At 37.1% G+C, this 18,707-nt stretch overlaps 1 protein-coding gene across 28 annotated transcripts in view; it reads left to right on the top strand.

Annotated features, from left to right (window-relative positions):
* STXBP4 (syntaxin binding protein 4) overlaps positions 1-18,707 on the top strand; it is a 212,716-nt gene that overhangs the window by 1,801 nt on the left and 192,208 nt on the right. For 7 of the 28 annotated variants that reach the window (XR_007412939.1, XM_049114100.1, XM_025439995.3 and 4 more), the window contains exons 2-5: positions 11,589-11,665; positions 12,527-12,648; positions 13,023-13,098; positions 16,510-16,626. Coding sequence is in view for 27 of the 28 variants with exons in the window: in XM_049114100.1 (XP_048970057.1) it covers positions 12,602-12,648; positions 13,023-13,098; positions 16,510-16,626 (240 nt within the window). In the remaining variant the exon portion in view is untranslated. Of the gene's footprint in view, positions 1-11,588; positions 11,666-12,526; positions 12,660-13,022; positions 13,099-13,129; positions 13,281-14,624; positions 14,672-16,493; positions 16,627-18,707 lie in introns of those variants that run through there. The other 21 variants (XM_025439985.3, XM_025439970.3, XM_025439981.3 and 18 more) reach the window with 12 other exon arrangements.

Raw genomic sequence — 18,707 nt, forward strand, 5'->3', positions numbered from 1 at the left:
TCATTGTGCCCGAGACCTAGGAAAGCTAGTAAACGTGAGGCTGCCTTTCTTGTGTGGGGGTGTTATGGTTTTTTTTTTTTTTTAGATTTATTTTATTCATGAGAGACACAGACAGAAAGAGCAGCAGAGACACAAGCAGGCTCCCCGTGGGGAGCCCGAGGCAGGACTCGATCCCAGGACTCTGCGGTCACCACCTGAGCCAAAGGCAGACAGACGGTCAACCACTGAGCCACCCAGGCGTCCCATCACACTCTCTTTCTAATGACTGGTGCAGGTATAATTATTCCCACTTTATGGATGACACATATAAATAACATTTAATCTAAAAAAATTTTATTTATTGCACTTTTCCACAAGCCAGACCTTGTTCAAACTTACTGAGGCTACCGCACAGAGAAAAGCAAACACAATCCCTTCTCTAAGGAAGTGTACTTTTTACTGAGGGATTCTGGAGATAATCAAGTAACAGATATATAAATGAGGGAATTTCAGATAACAGTACAGTGAGACAATAGAAGAGTGTGATTGGGAATAATAATGAGAAGGGTTAGTGAAGTCTTTCTGAAGGTGTGACATTTGAGCCTAGTCCTGAATGATGATAAGGAACCTACCTATACGGTGACAATTCCAAACCATACAGAGTCCCAGAGGCAAGTAAGATCTAGATAGCATTGAAGAATAAAAAACAAGGCCACTGTGTTCCTGGCATAGAGAATAGGGAGGAAAGTAGTAGGAAATAAGGTCAAAACAGGTAGGTTAGGGGCCAGATAATACAGACCATTTTAAGCCACATCTAAAGGTTTGGATTTTATTCTGAAAGTAATAGGAAACTACTACAGAGTTTAGGTTGAAGTATACAGGTGATATGGTCTGATCCCACATTTTTTTTTAAAAGATTTTATTCATTTATTCATGAGAGACACAAAGAGAGGCAGAGGGAGAATCAGGCTCCCTGCAGGAAGCCCGATGTAGGACTCGATCCCAGGACCCTGGGATCACACCCTGAGCTAAAGGTAGACGCTCATCCGCTGAGCCACCCAGGCATCCCTGATTCACTTTTTGTTTTAAAGGGTTTTGTTTATTTATTTGACAGAGGGCCAGAGAATACAAGCAGGGAGAGGAAGAAGCAGGCTTCCCGCTAAGCAGGGAGCCCAACGTGGGTCTCCGTCCCAGGACCCTGGGATCATGACCTGAGCCAAAGGCAGACACTCAAGCACTAAGCCACCCAGGCCCTAATTCACATTTTTTTAAAAGCTTTTATTTATTCATTAGAGACACAGAGAGAAGCAGAGATACAGGCAGAGGGAGAAGCAGGCTCCCTTGCATGAAGCCCAACATGGGTCTCTGTCCCAAGACCCAGGGATCACGACCTGAGCCAAAGGCAGATGGTCAACAACTGAGCCACCCAGGTGCCTCCTGATTCACATTTTTTAAAAGACCTTGGTTGTGTTGTGTAGAATACATTAAAGGGAAGGGGGCAAAAACGGAAGTAGAGCAGTTAGGAGGCAATTGAGGTGAGTAATGATGGTCACCTTGAGTGAATATGAGTAATTATTAACTTGTTGTCACAGGGCCAGAAAATTGCAAAGCCAAAAATATCTTCTGAATCTTTCCTACTTTGGCACAAAAACTTGAAAATGCTATGATTCTACGAATTTATTTGTATTGTTTTGTGTTTGAAAATCTTTTTCATCTACCTTAGTTCTTATACCAGATTATCAGCTTTTTCAGGATAAGACCTGTCATATATTAAGTTTCTTACAGCATAGACTCAAACCTCATGCAAACATAAATGTCACTGAAACCAACAATACATTCCCTTAGCCATTTTTTTCCTCCAGGCCCCCAATACGTAGCAACAGATAGCCATATAAATACATCAGTAATAGTGTCTTTGTCTTGGGATCTGTTATTTTGTTTTGTAATTTCAAATGAAACTATTCCTTTCCAAGGTGCAATAATCTTTTTTTTTTTTTTTTAAGATTTTATTTATTTATTCATGATAGACAGAGAGAAAGGCAGAGACACAGGCAGAGGGAGAAGCAGGCTCCATGCCGGGAGCCCAACATGGGACTTGTTCCCGGGACTCCAGGATCGCGCCCTAGGCCAAAGGCAGGCGCTAAATCGCTGAGCCACCCAGGGATCCTCCCAAGGTGCAATAGTCTTGATAGCGGTAAAATGGTCTTAGCTATAGTTCTCATGAGTCTGGGTGTGCTTGTAATATTGCATACATCATTATGATAACTAATGCTAACCCATGAGTTTGACCATGAATGGAGGAGCACCTCAGGGCAAGGTTATTATCTGTTCTGCAGGTAGAGGTATTGATTACAAACTTAAAATATTAAGGACTGGACTGACATTTCAGACTTAGCACCTTTAATCTGTAATATCATTTTTTAGAAGTAAACCTTGCGAACCCTTTCTAGTTAGCTTTGATCATGTCCAATTTTATATAATAGGTAAAATTTGTTGTTATACAAGCCATTTGGGGAGATGGGGGTGAGCAAAATGGGTGAAGATGGGAAAAATGGGGGAAAACAGAAACCATTGATAGTCACACATTTTCTTATCTGATTATTGGTTTTCAAGCTTTATGAAGACTTAAAGATTATAAAGATGAATCGTTTTAAAAATTTGGCTTGTAATTCCATTTTTGAGTGTTTTTAATGCATAATATAACTTGAGGAAACTGCTACTTAAATCTTATCATGTTAGTCCCTGAGCTGCATTTCTCAGCTATTTGCCTAATAAAACTACTAGATCCATTTGGCAGTGAAACATCTAGCAATTATTCCAACAGTACTAAAACTGTTTATTTAGCTGCTATTTATTATAATAATCTCCTCATCCCTAAACAAGAAAGAGTAATGCATCTCAATAAATATTAAGAACAAGTGAATTGTAGTTCATTTGAGAATAAGCTGGGCAATCACAGTTTTCAGTGATTGCACTGATGGCATGAAGTTGTCTCAGTAAGTCTTGATCTCCTAGTTTCTTATTTCCTGGCAACTTCCTTTAAGTCACATATTTGAGGAGCTACTCCATTTAAAAGATCTTCAATAAGTTTATATATTTGACAGACCAGGTGAAATGAAAACAAGTCATTCATCCGTAGAGGGCCTTTTTAAAAAATGTTTATCAGGATCAGGGCCAGCTTCGTGGATAGATGACCCATGCAGTCAATAAGAGCCTGTTTTTTAAAGGGCCCTTTCAGCCCTGGTGGCTCAGCGGTTTAGCGCCGCCTTCAGCCCAGGGCGTGATCCTGGAGACCTGGGATCGAGTCCCATGTTGGTTCCCTGCATGGAGCCCTCCCTCTGCCTGTGTCTCTCTGTCTGTCTGTCTGTCTCTCTCTCTCTGTGTTTCTCATGAATAAATAAATAAAATCTTAAAAAATAAATAAATAAAAATAAAGGGCCTTTTGCCCCAAATAGACGGAATGACATTTCAGCATAATTTGGGCTAAAGCCATGTCAGCCTTCCTGGGATAAGCAGAGTTAAAAGCAGAGGCAAAAAACTGGGAAAAATGCAAAAGCAGAGAACCCAATCTCAGGAAGTAAAAGCGAAGAGATGAGGCAAAAGGAAAATTTAGGTCTCCTGAGAATAGTCAGGATCTATGAAATAACATCAAGCAAAATTCCAAGCTCCTTAACATGCCCCATAAGACCCTAGGTCATCTAGACTCTGTTTGCTTTTTGAACTTCATCTGCTGTTTCTCTCTCTCCCCACATTCACCATGTTCTAGCCGTACTTCTTTGTGTCTGTAAATACCCCCAATTTTTTTTTGCTGCCTCAACACCTTTTCTCTGCCTGGAATACTTTGTCTCCCAGTTTTTTTCCTGGCTGACCTATTGTTTGGATCTTAGCTGGAACACCACTACCCAATCTAAATCAGCCCGCGTCTGTCCAAGTTACATTGGTGTATATGAAATCCAGTTTGTTTGTTTCCTTTTTTATTATTATTTTGCTCTCAACACTAGAATGTAAATGCCATAAGAGCAGGGACCTTGGCTTGTTCCCCACATTATCACAAGCACATAGCTTCGTGTGCATGGTTGTACTGAGTAAATGATTGGGGAATGAGTGCAGGAATGAAAGCAAACAGAAGGCAGTCGGTAGTGTAAGGAAACTTTTGAGAGCAGTGAGCTGTTGCTCTGATGAAGATCTCCTGTTTGAGATTAGAACTCCTTTCAAGCAGTTTTCCAGTATTTTCCACAGGGTTGGTCTGTGTGTTCCAGGCAGTTGCTATGTGTCCACCCCCAAGGCAAATGAGCAGCATTCCTGAACTGCTTAGATTCTTTTTTTTTTTTTTTTTTTTTTTTTTTTGCTTAGATTCTTAAGAAAAAATTCATTAGCAGTAGGAATATTGCCTTTCGGTACAAAATAAAGAAGATAGATTGCCTTTGACTGATACTTTATATCTTAATCTCTTAAAACTTTCATGTTATTTCTTAAAAGATCAGTTAAGTAGTAAAGTCAAGCCCAGGGAAGGAAGCCATTCCTGATTATATGACCCTAGGATTATTTAAATACTAATACTGTCTCAAAGAATCTGTGCTGTGATAAGGTATAAGACATGTTGCCACAGTTTCTAAACACTTTGTTTTGTGTCTTCAAGTATAATGCTGAATCTATAGGTCTAACTTTACAACAAGAAATATTTAATTGTTTTCATATTTTAATATAGCAGTTCTAGTTGATCTATAAATAGTAAGCATTTCCAACTTGTCTGTCACAGAATCCAAACAGATTATTTATTAGGTAACCAGCACTATCATTCCCACCTTAATGTAAAATTTTTCCTGTGCAAGTCCTTTTTTTCCTCCCTTCCAGTTCCTTCCAAATGACTTGACTACTGGCTACCCTATACCACTCATGGACCAGACTGTGTCTTTGAGGTGCATGGACATTTTATAAGGAAAGTCCTCCCCTCAAAAAACTCTGAGGAGCTTGTAGTTCTGTAAGCCAGGAACAGAATTTTTTTTATTGATAGAACCAAGGAACCTTTAAAAATCACCTGATGAATGATCTTGTCATTCTACATACGGAGAAACTGGGGAGCAGAATCGTTCAGTGACCACTCCAAGTCCTGTGGCTAGTGGACAGCACACATGGAACTCAAACCCAGGTATCTTAACTTCTAGACAAGTGCTCATCCCAGTGCAATGCCCTTGTAAAAATAAAACGTGTGGCAAAGAGAATTCCAAAGTGTTTCTTTTTAAATAGGCTAGAGATGATTAATATGAGAGGAAATTTACATTAAGTACTATTTGTACTGTGAGTTTCTTTGCTATAAGTCTTCTTTTTAAACTCTAGGAGAGAAAAAGTGTCTGTTTTTACTGCTTGCCAATTTGCTTACAAAGGATTAGTTATAAGAAATTATTATTTTTTAAAGATTTTATTTTTTCATGAGAGACACAGAACGAGAGAGGCAGAGACATAGGCAGAGGGAGAAGCCCTGATCCGAAGGCAGATGCTGAACTGCTGAACTACCCAGGCATCCCTATAAGAAATATTTAAAGGGTATAGCCAGTTTTCTCTGGTAAATACCAGGTCTATGTTATTTTTATTTTCTCTTTCGCTTTGCAACATTTGCTGATACTTTAGCAAATGGAGATAAAAAAAGAGAATGACATAAAGGGAAATTACATCAAAGGAGACAGAACCAGAAGGGGCTAATCTATCTTCTCTCTTTTCTTTTCTTTTCTTTTCTTTTCTTTTCTTTTCTTTCTTTTCTTTCTTTTCTTTTCTGAGAGGGGAAGACAGAAATGGGTATGGGGGGTGGGCAGAAGGAGAGGGAGAAAGAGAATCTTAGGCTGCATGCCTAGCGTGGTGATGGTGGTGGTGGTGATGATGATGATGATAAGAAGAAAGGAAGAAGATGATGATGATGATGGTGAAGGTGAAGGTGAAGGGACCATTTCAGTGTAAAGTAGTAAGCCCATACATCTCTCCTTTATTGCCACACCTTGTCCTTCTTCCCTTTACTTCTAGTTTCTTTTCACTTTAGAAAAACAACTAAATGGCATAGAGTTCCTGGACTACACAACTTGTTGAATACTTTGAAGTAAATAATAGATATTTTAAAGACATTAAATAAACAACAAAGAGATTAAAATACCTAGGTATTAAATAAGCAAAGTGTGAGACCCATATGAGACCCCTTGGAAACACTACAGAAGGCCACAAAAGAAGATTTGAAGAAATGGAAAGACATACCAGTTCTTGGGTAGCAGGACTCAACCATATAGATACTTCCTCAATTATATAGTACTTCCTCAATTATAAATTTAACATGATTCCCCAAAAGTTGGCATAATTTTGTTTTGTTTTGTAAACAGAATGAGATTTTGAAGTTAATATGTAAAAATTACCAAAAATAGCCAGGAAAACTTGATTAACAAAAGAAGTAATGAGGGAGTGTTGGATTTACTATGTACAAAACATAAAGCCTCATCATTAAGATAGACTAACCAGTGGGCCAGAATAAAAAGCACAGAAGTAGGCTCAAATATTTATGAGATGGATTACTTATAGTAATGTTGTTGAGGCAACTGAGTGATATTCTTGGGAGAAAATAAAAGAGTTGGATCTATACCTTATACTGTACAATAGGATGGATTCCAAATGGATCAAAGATTTTTAAATAAGACTATAAAAATACTGGAAGAAAATACAAGAGAGTTCTTGATAACCTTGCAGTGTATAAGGACTTACATTTGACTTAAAACCCACAAGTCATGGAAGATTGATAAATTCCACAGGCCTTTGTATAACGACAATAACAACAAAATCCATAACTAAGAATAAAGGAGGAAAAATATATTTACATTTCTTAATGCAGACAGAGGAGATAGTCTCCCTGGGAAAAAAAGAACTCCTAAAACCTAGATGGAAAAAAGTTAACCACAAAAAAAAAAAATTGGCAAAAGATATAAAAATAAAGTTCACATAAAAGGAGACACTAAATGGTTCTTAAAACATAAAAACAAATGTTCATCCTCATCAATCTTAAGATCTTAAGATACTGGGCAGCCCAGGTGGCTCAGCGGTTTAGTGCCAGCTTCAGCCCAGGGTGTGATCCTGGAGACCCGGGGTCAAGTCCCACGTCGGGCTCCCTGCATGGAACCTGCTTCTCCCTCTGCCTGTGTCTCTGCCTCTCTCTGTGTGTCTCTCATGAATAAATAAATAAAATCTTAAAAAAAAAATCTTAAGATACTATTTTCATCAATAAGATTGTCAAAAATCCAGAAGTTATATAATACACCATGTTAATGAGAACATGGAGTATCAGGCACTATTATTGGATAGGTGGTAAATTAGGGCAATTGATGATTGAGGGCAGTTTGGCAATTTCTATCAAATTATCAAGTGAAAAAAATCAAGTGTATATAAATGCTGATCTATTTTTGTGAATTTGTCATACAGATAAATTTGCACACATGTGATGTGACCCATATGTAGGGTTTTCATTGCAGCATGTTTATAATAGCAAAATATGTGAAACAATTTAAGTATCTATCAATAAGGGAATAAATAAATATGAGAATAAATTCCATAAAATGGAATGCCATGCAGCTATGAAAAATTTAAAAAAATTAGGGAGGACCCTGGATGGCTCCATCAATTAAGTATCCAACTCTTGATTTCAGCTCAGGTTGTGATCTCAGGGTTGTGAACTTGAGCCCTACATCAGGCTCCACACTGGGCACGGAGCCTGCTTAAGATTCTTCCTCTCCCTCTCTTAAAAAAAAAAAAAAAGGATGCTATGTAAAAATGGAAATAATTCCAGGTTCTACATTAATTTATAAAAACGAGATTGCACAGCTGTGCTTACAGTTTACAGGACTACTGCATACACCAGAGGACCTGTTTACATCATGTATATGACCCATACCCTCAGGGATTATACAGTGCACAACATGAACAGCTGGATGCTTTCTGTGCATTGTACCTCCTTTCTTAGTCGAAACAAAAGCAAAGGAAACAATATTCATATTTGTCTATGCATAAAGGAACTAAAAGTATTCACAAGAAACAAAAACAGGGGTACTTAAGTATGTGGAAATAAGTTTGAAGATAGGATAGATATATACATCCATTGCATAGATCTCATTGTAATGTATTAGCAATTTTTAAAAACTAAAAAACATACTATTATCAATAGTATGAATATTCATTCAATATTATAATTTCATCAAGTTAATATTTACCATCTTTTCTGCCAGATGTTTTTATCCCTTTTTCTCTATTTTTGATCTAGTAAAAAGAACTAGTTTTAGAAAGTATTGAATGTAATCTCTTTGGGAATATAAATTAAGTCTATTCAAACTTATGCATTGTAGGCAGATTTTTTTTATCTAATGAAATTTCTATATATAATTTAAACTGTTTTCATCAAAGTAAAGCTCTCATTTGTTTTCTGAAATAGACTTATTTTATAAAACAAGATTTTTTCCCCCAGGGTTCCACTTTCTCTGTTGTTGCTGACCTCACATTTTTCTCTTATGAGTCACTAAACTAGAAAAACAATATATTTTTCTTGAATTGGCATATTTTTTTTTTGTGTGTGTGAAACTTCTGTGTCATTCATTAATAATGTGAAGTTGTGGGTGTGTGTGTTTGTAACATTACAGAACTGTTGGTTGGGCGGCTTGCTAGCTTCTGTAAAGGAAGGAGTAGAGAATAAAAAGGGAAGGAAAAGGCATTTTATGAAATTTAAGGCTTAAGGATATGATAATGGATACCTGTTCATTAAAAAAAAAAAAAGAAAGAAAGCCTGCTATTTGGTGGATAAAACTAAACCCATTTCTGTTAGTTTAATCAACAGTATCATCTCATATAGACAGCATATTAGTACTTTTAAGACTGTCACCCTATATTTTCAGAAAATGAAGTTTTTCTACATAAATCAGCTTCCCCAGCATGCTGTAGTGAAAAAAGGTTGGGTTTGGAGCTAGAGAGAATTAGGTTCACATTCTACTTTAACACTGTGTAGCCTTGTGGTCACAGTTTCTCCGTGACAAGGTTTTCATTTATGTAAATATAAATATGTAATTATACCTGCCTTGTGGGGCTCCTTTGAGGGAAGTTAAAATCCTCATTTGGCCACATTGGTGCTTAGTAATGATTCTGTTCTGGGTGGAGTGGCCTTCCTCCATGCTCCCCCAGCCCCCTGTGCACACACTGTCAGAGCACTTAGCACCCTCCTGATGTCTATTGCAGCACTTAGGATACTGTCAGGCATGTTAAGTGAATGAAATAATTTAAACACTTAAATTTCATTTCAATACTTTAAAATAGAAATATTTTTAAATGCCTTGTTAAGTTTGACATTATATGAAATCTGTTTTTACATTTTAGCCACAATATATCCATTAGACAAGGGTATGTTTCATCACTTGGGGAACTCTGTGTCCCTTTAGGACAAATCACCACTAGATGGTGATCACCACTAGGCTGGGATCTTATTCGCTTTGGCGTCATTTCTCTGCTGGTTTTAATCTGCATGCTTCCCATGCTTCTGCCACAGGGACTGTGAAAGTCGAAGCAGGATTTTAACATTCAGGCCAGTGGAACAACACTATGTTAGGTTCCCAGAAGGTGGTTGGCTCTTTCTTTAAGGCCTATTCAAGTTATTTACAGCAGAATGTGTGGTTTCTCCCTCATTCAATGGTTAGAGAAAAGCTGACATAATCACCTTGATTTTAGTTCTCTGCCTCAGTTTTGCTCTCCCTGGAATTTTGGTTTTCTGAGTCCTTAGCCTCTCTGGAATTCTGCAAGAAGAGTTCCTCCTGAATCTCCCTCCAGCTGTTTCTGAGGCCAGAATTTTGCTTTGAATCAGTTACTGGTATGCAGAAATTTCCCCTCAGCAACTCAGAGATATATAGCATGCCATCCCTGTTCACCCCAGTACACAATACACATGTTCCCATGTTCTCTATGTGGGCTCAGACTCACAAATGTTTAAGAAGTCAGGGTACCTGGGTGGCTCTGTCAGTTAAACATCTAACTCCTGATTTTGGTTCAGGTCATGATCTCAGTATTGTGAGATAGAGCTCCCCGACAGTCTCTGCAAGGCATGGAGCCTGCTTAAGATTATCTCCCTCCCACTCCCCCTCACCCAGCTTGCATGTGCATTCTCTTTCTCAAAAAAAAAAAAAAAAAAAGGAAACAAAGAAAAAGAAAAAAAAAATGGAAGCCTTGCCCTAGTTTCAGCTTCTTAGGTCCTTTATCAGTTATCATCTCACCATCTATTTTTTGTCCTCTAGCAATTTGTCAAAACATTTTATCTGATGGCTCTTCTCCCATTTATTCATGAACATTATGAGTTTATACTCTTATAAAGTGGCCTCTTTGAAGGGAAGGAAGATACATGCCAAGGTCAAGCTTCTACATTTTCTACATTTTTTTTTCTTTAGAGAATTTTTTTTTTAAAGATTTTATTTATTTATTCATGAGAGACACAGAGAGAGAGAGACAGAGACACAGGCAGAGGGAGAAGCAGGCTCCGTGCAGGGAGCCTGATGCGGGACTTGATCCCAGGACCTGGGATCATGCCCTGAGCCAAAGGCAGATGCTCAACTACTGAGCCACCAGGTGCCCCTCTTTAGAGAATTTTAGTTTTAAAAATGTATCAAAGTATACTTGACACACAACGTTACCTTAGTTTCATGTGTACAACATAGAGATTCAACAACTGTACATGATGCTGTGCTCACCACAAGTGTAGCCACCACCTGTCACCACACAACACTATTATGATATCATTGACTATATTCCCTATGCTGTACTTTTCATCCCTGTGACTTATTCTGTAACTGGAAGCCTGTACCTCCAACTCCCCTTCACCTGTTTCTTCCATCCTCCCAGCTCCTTTCCATTCTGACAACTTTAAATGAAAATCAGATTTTTAAAAATTTAGCTTAAGAGATTATATTGAGAGAAAGCATACATATGTGCAAGTTAGGGGAGGGGCAGAAAGGGAAAGAATCTTAAGTAGATTCCTTGCCCAGCAAGGAGCCCCACGTGGGGCTCCATCTCATGCCCCTGAGATCATGACCTGAGGTGAAATCAAGACAAGGGAGCCACCCAGGTGCCCTTAGATATAGTTAATTTATAACAAACAGTACATATTTATAGTGAGAGAATTTGGTAAATTTTGATATGTGTATGTATTTGTAAAACCATCACTACAGTCAAGGTAGTGATTGTACTATGAAGAAACTAAGGCTTCGAGAAGCCTACAAACTCAAATTGGCACCCAGGTGTCTGTGATGCCAAGATCCATGCTCAAGGCTCCGAAGTCTGAGTGCTAGTTAGAAAAACAACCACTGACTGTTTCTCATTTGTGTGAGGAAAGCACACAGTTTCTGAATCTAGCTATTCATTTCCTTAATAAGAAGGTTGTGCTAAATATTCTTAGTGTCTTTTAAGTTTCTGTACTTTATCCACATTTCTTCTGAAGAGATGATAAAGCTCTATTCAAATACAACTTTAATTAAATGAAACTGCACCTTTCTCTTTAATTTTCACAGAAGAGCTATATGAGACATTAAAATCATATGTATTTTTTTTTCTTTTCATAGGAAAGTATTTAAGAAGCTTGTGGATTAATATGAATCAAAGTAATATAAGATCTGCAGGAAGCCCCTCAAAATAGCTGGTAAGATGATAGGAATTTGTTTTTTTCAACAGTGTATTGTATAATTATTTTATAGACATTCTGCCTATAAACTTTCTAGCCTTGTGATTACAAAAGATATTTGTCACACTTTCATTAGTATGTGATTTTTATTTTTATTATTATTTTTTTAAGATTTCATTTATTTATTTGACAGAAAGAGAGAGAGGGACAAGCTAGGGAGCAGTTGAGGGAGAGGGAGAAGCAGGCCCCTCCTCTGAGAGCAGGGAGCCTGATGAGGGGCTCAATTCCAGAACCGTGGGATCATGACCTGAGCTGAAGGCAGATGCTTAACTGACTGAGGCACCCGGGTGCTCCTGTTATGTGATATTTTAAGTGTATTAATGGTGGAAACTATATGAGTTACCTGAAGTTCAACTGTATTCTTCACCTCTGCCAGAAAATGCAGTTGTTTTTTTTTTTTTTAAAGGTTTTATTTATTTATTCATGAAAGCCACAGAAAGGCAGAGACACAGGCAGAGGGAGAAGCAGGCTCCCTGAGGGGAACCTGATATGGGACTCAATCCCAGGACAGAATCATGACCTAGCCAAAGGCAGACACTCAACCATTGAGCCACCAGGTGCCCCAGAAAATGCAGATTTTACATAGATACAGATAATGACGTGGATGTAGTCCTATAGCCATGTCTATATGCAGAACTGTTTTCATATTTCTCAGATATTATCAGCAATGACAAGAGTGCCATAGTTCAAAATATATAAAATACATCTAACATGTATATATAGATACATATTGTTTACATGTATATAATTTTTTTAAGCAAAGTTGAATTTGACAACTCTTAAGACATGAAAATTTATTTTCTATTTCTGCATTCTTAGGAAAGGAAGAATTTCTAGACTCTTCATCACGATCTTCAATTACACGGTTAAATCTAAGGCTCCTGTGGTAAAATCATGAATAAAAATACATCTGCTGTGGTATCATCCAGTCTACTTGAAAAGTAATTTTTAAGTAAATTTTTAAAAAGTAATTTTTAAATCTAATATGTTTTGAGCTATCATAGTTTGAAATATGTAGAATGGTAATGAACTTTTTTGATTGAAAATTTTATACAGTTAACTGAATTAAGGTAGAGTAATAAGTTGATCAATTATTACCTTCCAACATAAATCAATGTATGGGATAAATTCTGCATTCTTTTTTATAATTTTTTATAAAAATTTTTTTTTAATTTGATCTGATTGTTTAGAATATCTAAAATATTTTATGATTCCAAGTTAAAAATAACATAAAGTAACAGTGGTTTTGCGGGGTAAGAAACCACCCAAAATACCTTGAAACAACAAGCATTTATTCTTTCTCATGATTTGGTAGGTTGGCTGAACAGTTTTTCTGTTATGTACCAGAAGTGCAGGATGGCCTCATATGTTCTGGCACCTCATCTGGAAAGGTTGGATGGCGTCTCTTTGAACCTGATCTCATTCTCCAGGATGCTAGCTCAGGCTCTTTCCCATGATGGCAGAATGTTTCCCAGCAACACACCTACGTGTTTTTCAGATGTCTTATTTCCCTCACATTTGCTGATGTACCATTGGCTGAATCAGTTCGGATAGCCAAGTCCAAATTCAAAGGGTAGAGATACAGACTTTACTTTTTATTTTTAATTTTTAAAATTTTTTTTAAAGATTTTATTTATTTATTCATGAGAGACAGAGAGAGAGGCAGATGGGACTCCTAAGTGGGTCAGCAGTTGAGCGTCTGCCTTCAGCTCAGGGTGTGATCCTGGTCCCGGGATTGAATCCCTCATTGGGCTCCCTGTAGGGAGCCCACTTCTCCTTCTGCCTGTGTCTCTGCCTCTCTCTGTGTGTCTCTCATGAATAAATAAATAAAATAAAATCTTAAAAAAAAAAAAGAGAGAGAGAGAGAGAAAGAGGCAGAGACCTAGGCAGAGGGAGAAGCGGGCTCCCCACAGGAGCCCAATGCAGGACTCTGTCCATGAGCCGAAGGCAGACACTCAACCACTGAGCCACCAGGTGTCCCCAGACTTTACTTTTTAATGGAACAACAGTAAAGGCGCATTCCAAAGGGCACACAGACAGGGATGGGAAGAATTGGTGGCTGTTTTGCAAACCCGTAACATACATATAACAGGATATATTCAGAGAAGTCATTCTTGCCTTTCATTCACTCCGTGACCTCATTCTTCCTATAGATAACCATTTTTATTCTTAGTTCTTTTTCAGTGCTTCTTTTTGCATAAGCAAATACATATAAATATATACACATTATATAACAGTATGTGTATATATATGATGTGTGTGTGTGTGTGTGTGTGTATATATATATATATATATATATATATATATTTGTATATAATAGTAAGCATGTGCACACCAGCCCTCAGGTTCATAGGTCTTCCCTGGAGAAGAGTATCAGGCTAATTAAATTGAGGATGTCTTTCTCTGACACCTCCTGAGAGCACTGGAAAAATGTAGTCTCCATGGGGCACAAGCAAGGCCCATCTCTGTGGTATGGAAAGAGCTCCATGTACAGAGCTCTGTGCCCTTGTGCTGAGCAGTTTTACTTTCTAGTACAGCATAGAGTTTTGTCCAACTCTTAAGGGAAACTCAAGCCCATGGGAAAGAATCCTATAACTGAAGCAAGATGGCCGCAAATATCCAGGCTCTGCCTCTTAGGTTCTACTCACCAGCATGTTCTTAACAAAAAGGCAACATGTTATATATACTTTTTGATCTTGCCCTTTTTTTTTTTTAACTTCTATCCTAGTGATCATATCAGTCTATAAATGTCTTCCTTGGACCTTGTTATAACTGTAGTATTTTATCCTGTGAATGTACTATAGTTTATTCAGCCAGTACCTTATTGACGGACAGCCATTGTTTGCAAGTTTTGGAGATTACAAATTATGCCAAAATGAATAACCTAATATACAAATCATTTTGTATTTTTTGCCAGTGTATCTTTGAGATGGATTCCTAGAAATGGGATTTCTGGGTCAGAAGGTAAATTTAGAGATTACCAAATTCTCTCTTTAGGATCTATGCCATTTTACATCCTCGTCAACGGTATACAAAAATACCTCTTTTCCTGAAGCTTTGTCATCCGAGTATATTGTCAGTTTTAAATATATGTTGATCTGATAGGTGAATAGCAATATCTCTGCCTGGTTTTAATTTGCAATTCTCTGTGATTAAAGTTGAGCGGCAGAACTATTTTTAACAGCCAAAACAAGTAAATAATATAAATTATTAGCATAAGGGGGTTTTAAAATAAGGTCGTAGCAAGTAAATGCTATATGGAAATATAGATATTCTATTGGATTAGAAAAGGAGGTCTCCATTACTGAAACAGTAACGTATGGTAGGGATGGTGTATTTTCACCATTGGAGGAACTTCGCATTTAGATGGTTTAAGAGGTTATGGGAGGTACTTAATGAGGTACTTTAATTCCCATTCCCCTTCCACTCTCTCATTCCTAGGCTTCAGTCTTATGCTTACAACTTAATATTCCACTAAGAGTGGGCTGAGCTTTTGAAATTTGTAATAGTGAAACATTATGGACCCAGTCCTGATGGCCTCTTGTCCTAGCTAATTGACCATTGCCCTAGAAACCAGACAAGCCATCCAACACTAGAGCCTTAATTTAGTATAATAAAAAGCAAAATATTTAAAAGCAGGGAGGTTTGTAAGATTTTTTTTTATAGTTTAATTTCTTTCAATTTTTTATGATTTAACTTTTGAACGCACTTTCTTAAAGATATCATTAGAATTTCTATGGCAAAAGCTAAGAAAGTTTTTTCTAAAAGCTATAATCATATTTAAGATATAAGGCAACTCTTTTTTAATACAGTTTGAGTTTTTTGATATGTTTGAAAATAGCTGAAAGTCCTATTCAACAATGGCTTTAAATACGGCAACAAAGTAGATCTTATACCACAATTTACCTCTGGAGTTATACCACAATTTACCTCTGGAATAAGACAAACTGGGTTTCCATTGCTGTTCTCTGACTTCATAACCTTAGACCACCAAGTTAACCTTCCCAGATTTTGGTGCTTTTAGAAAAATAAGAGTAATAATCTTAAGAGTTGTAAAAATAATTAAATTGAATGGCATAATGTATATATATTGATGAACACAGTGCCCAGTACATCACTGGTAAGCGGGCAGCTCTAAGCCTTATTTCAAACTGTTCCAAGTTTCTGTTCTGATAGGAGTGTTCAGAAACATAAATAGGGGGGTATACCTTGCACAAAATTCTTTTGGCAGTAATGACATTGCTCTTAAGTTTGATGGAAATTATGGATGGAGCACATGCTTTCTATGAAAACATACTCTTCCTAAATTAAAAAGATAACTTTTCCTTTTGAGATTCAAATGGAGGTCATATTTATTTTGTTATAAATGGCCTTTTAAAAGACACTTTAAGTGTCTTTTACCAATAATGTCTTTTAAAAAGTCACTTACCTAACTCATTAAAATCTTTAATTTTGGAATCCTTCAGTGTAATCTAAAAGTCAACTAAAGGCACATCTCTTCAGATCCCTTTAATAAATATTTACATTTATTTAAATCCTATGTTGAAGGTATTTTTCTTTGTTCTGCTCTAAAGAAATAAGTACTATTGCTGTGATTTTGTCTATGGTTTAATTGTTTCATAGGAAAAAATAAATAATAGAGGTAATAGAATCCATTTGTTTGCTCTTCTATCACCATACTTTTCTAAATGTCTAGATCTAAGAATTTGGTTTAACAAGTAGTTTAAAGAGAAAGTAGGCAAAGATCTCTAGGCTAACCTGTGAGTGCTAATTTACTTTATCTTAGGGATCCTGCCTTTCAGATGATTACAATTACCAAGGAAACGGGCCTTGGTCTGAAGATCCTAGGAGGAATTAACCGAAATGAAGGTCCCTTGGTATATATTCAGGAAATCATTCCTGGAGGAGACTGTTACAAGGTAAAAATGAAAATAAAAAATAACACTTCACCAAAAAACCCAAACCACCAGTGATGAAGTTTGTTTACCTACTACATCAAGTAATTTTTTTTTTAATTTTTAATACTAGCTGAATGTCCACTGTGACTTTCTCAGTGAAAGATCCTGCAAGCACTAGAAAGATAGGCCTTTCCTTCAAGGAGCTTTTTATCCCCATGAAAAATGTTTGTAATTAAAATAATTAATTGAGGGGCGCCTAGGTGGCTCAGTCAGTTAAGCATCTGCCTTCAGCTCAGGCCATGATCCTGGGGTCCTGGGATTGAGCCCTGGGTCCCTCATCAGGCTCCTGGCTCATTGGGTAGCCTGCTTCTCCCTCTCCCTGTTCCTGCTCTCTTTCTCATAAATAAATAAAATCTTACAATAATAAATTGATAGCAGTGATGCTAACTCTTCATCTGTTATCAGTGGTAGCAGACTGCAAATTTATACTTAAATACTTTCTCTTGTTGATGTTTCTTAGAATTTCATTGTTTGGAAAGGTTATCAAAAAGCATTTAATGAACTATATTCTATATTTACCACTAGAGAGCAGCACAGAGTTATTAATGTGCCTGGACAGTATTTGGTCAAATCCAACTGAAGAAAACAGCTAGAACAGAGAAAGGTAGAGACAGAAGATTAACTAGGTTTACAATACTTACATTTATTTTTGTATGCTTCCTCAAGATGGAGAGTTACATGCACATACAAATCAATGCAAATACAAATCAATGCAATTTTATTTTTAAATGTTTTTATTAATAGCATTTACTGTGTTTAAATATTGTTAGGTTATATTAATAAATTTTTGATCTGCACAAAATTTCTGCATAGTGGATGTATTCATACAATAGGAGACACAGGCTCATAAGATTATCCTTACTAAGTTCCTAAGCTGAGCAACTTAATATTTTTTAAATGCATAGGAGTGCTTTCACTTGCTCTAATTTTATTTTAGTATATTGTTTCAGAGCTAACAATATAGGCAGTCCTCAAGTTTATAGATGGATTATATAACACTTATATTTCCAAACTTCATATGTTAAGGGGGCTCCTGGAACTCAGAAGGAATCTTTATTTAATCATAAATAGCTGCCTGATTCCCCACCATCACCCTCTTACAAATGCATGAGTGTTCTCTAATGGCAAAAAAAAAAAACCCAAAAAACAAAACAATACTGGGTCAGTGACCAAAACACCATGTTTCTTTGAAAAACACATTCAGGGGCACCTGAGTGGCTCAGTGGTTGAGTATCTGCCTTCAGCTTAGGCTGTGAGATCCCAGGGTTCTGGGATCGAGTCCTGCATCAAGCTCCCTCTGAGGAGCCTGCTTCTCCCTCTGCTTATGTCTCTGCCTCTCTCTCTCTCTCTATGTCTCATGAATAAATAAATAAAATCTTAAAAAAAAACACATTCAGAGTTCAAACTTGGAGCATCTTGACATGTTTTTTCCAATTGAAATAGAAGGAAAGATCCTCCCAGCTCTAAGTGTTAGAGGCAGCCTATCGCAGGAGAACAAATCCACTAGGTCCTGAGTTAAAGAAATATGAGAACTCCGAGGTCCTTTGTACCCCACCAGCCAGTACCGTATCAGTCTGGAGTCCTCAGTGTTCAATCTTAGACTTTTTTCTGGCTTAGACACTTCTTTGAGCTTTATACCCACATACCCAATTGCCTGGTCAGTATTTCCATTTGGATCTCCTTAAGGCATCTCAAACTCACTATATCTGAGGCAAGACTCATGATAGTCACACCACACCCTCATCTGCTCATCTCTTCCCAAACAGAGCTTCTTCCTCTGTTCTCAATCTTAAATGACGTCTTCCATTTGCATAGTCAGAAAACCTGAAAGCATCCCAACTATTTCCTCTCCCTTAATACCCATACCCAATTTATTAACATGTGCTGTTGACTTTTTTTTTACTCTATAAATATCTCTTGAACCCATTAGTCTTCTTGACCTCTACCACCATCACGTAGCTTTTTTTTTTTTTTTGAAATTTTATTTATTTATTTATGGCAGACACAGAGAAAGAAGCAAAGACAGAAAGGGAGAAACAGGC

Source organism: Canis lupus, chromosome 9 (assembly GCF_003254725.2).
Source record: "Canis lupus dingo isolate Sandy chromosome 9, ASM325472v2, whole genome shotgun sequence".
In the NCBI taxonomy this organism is placed as follows: domain Eukaryota; kingdom Metazoa; phylum Chordata; class Mammalia; order Carnivora; family Canidae; genus Canis; species Canis lupus.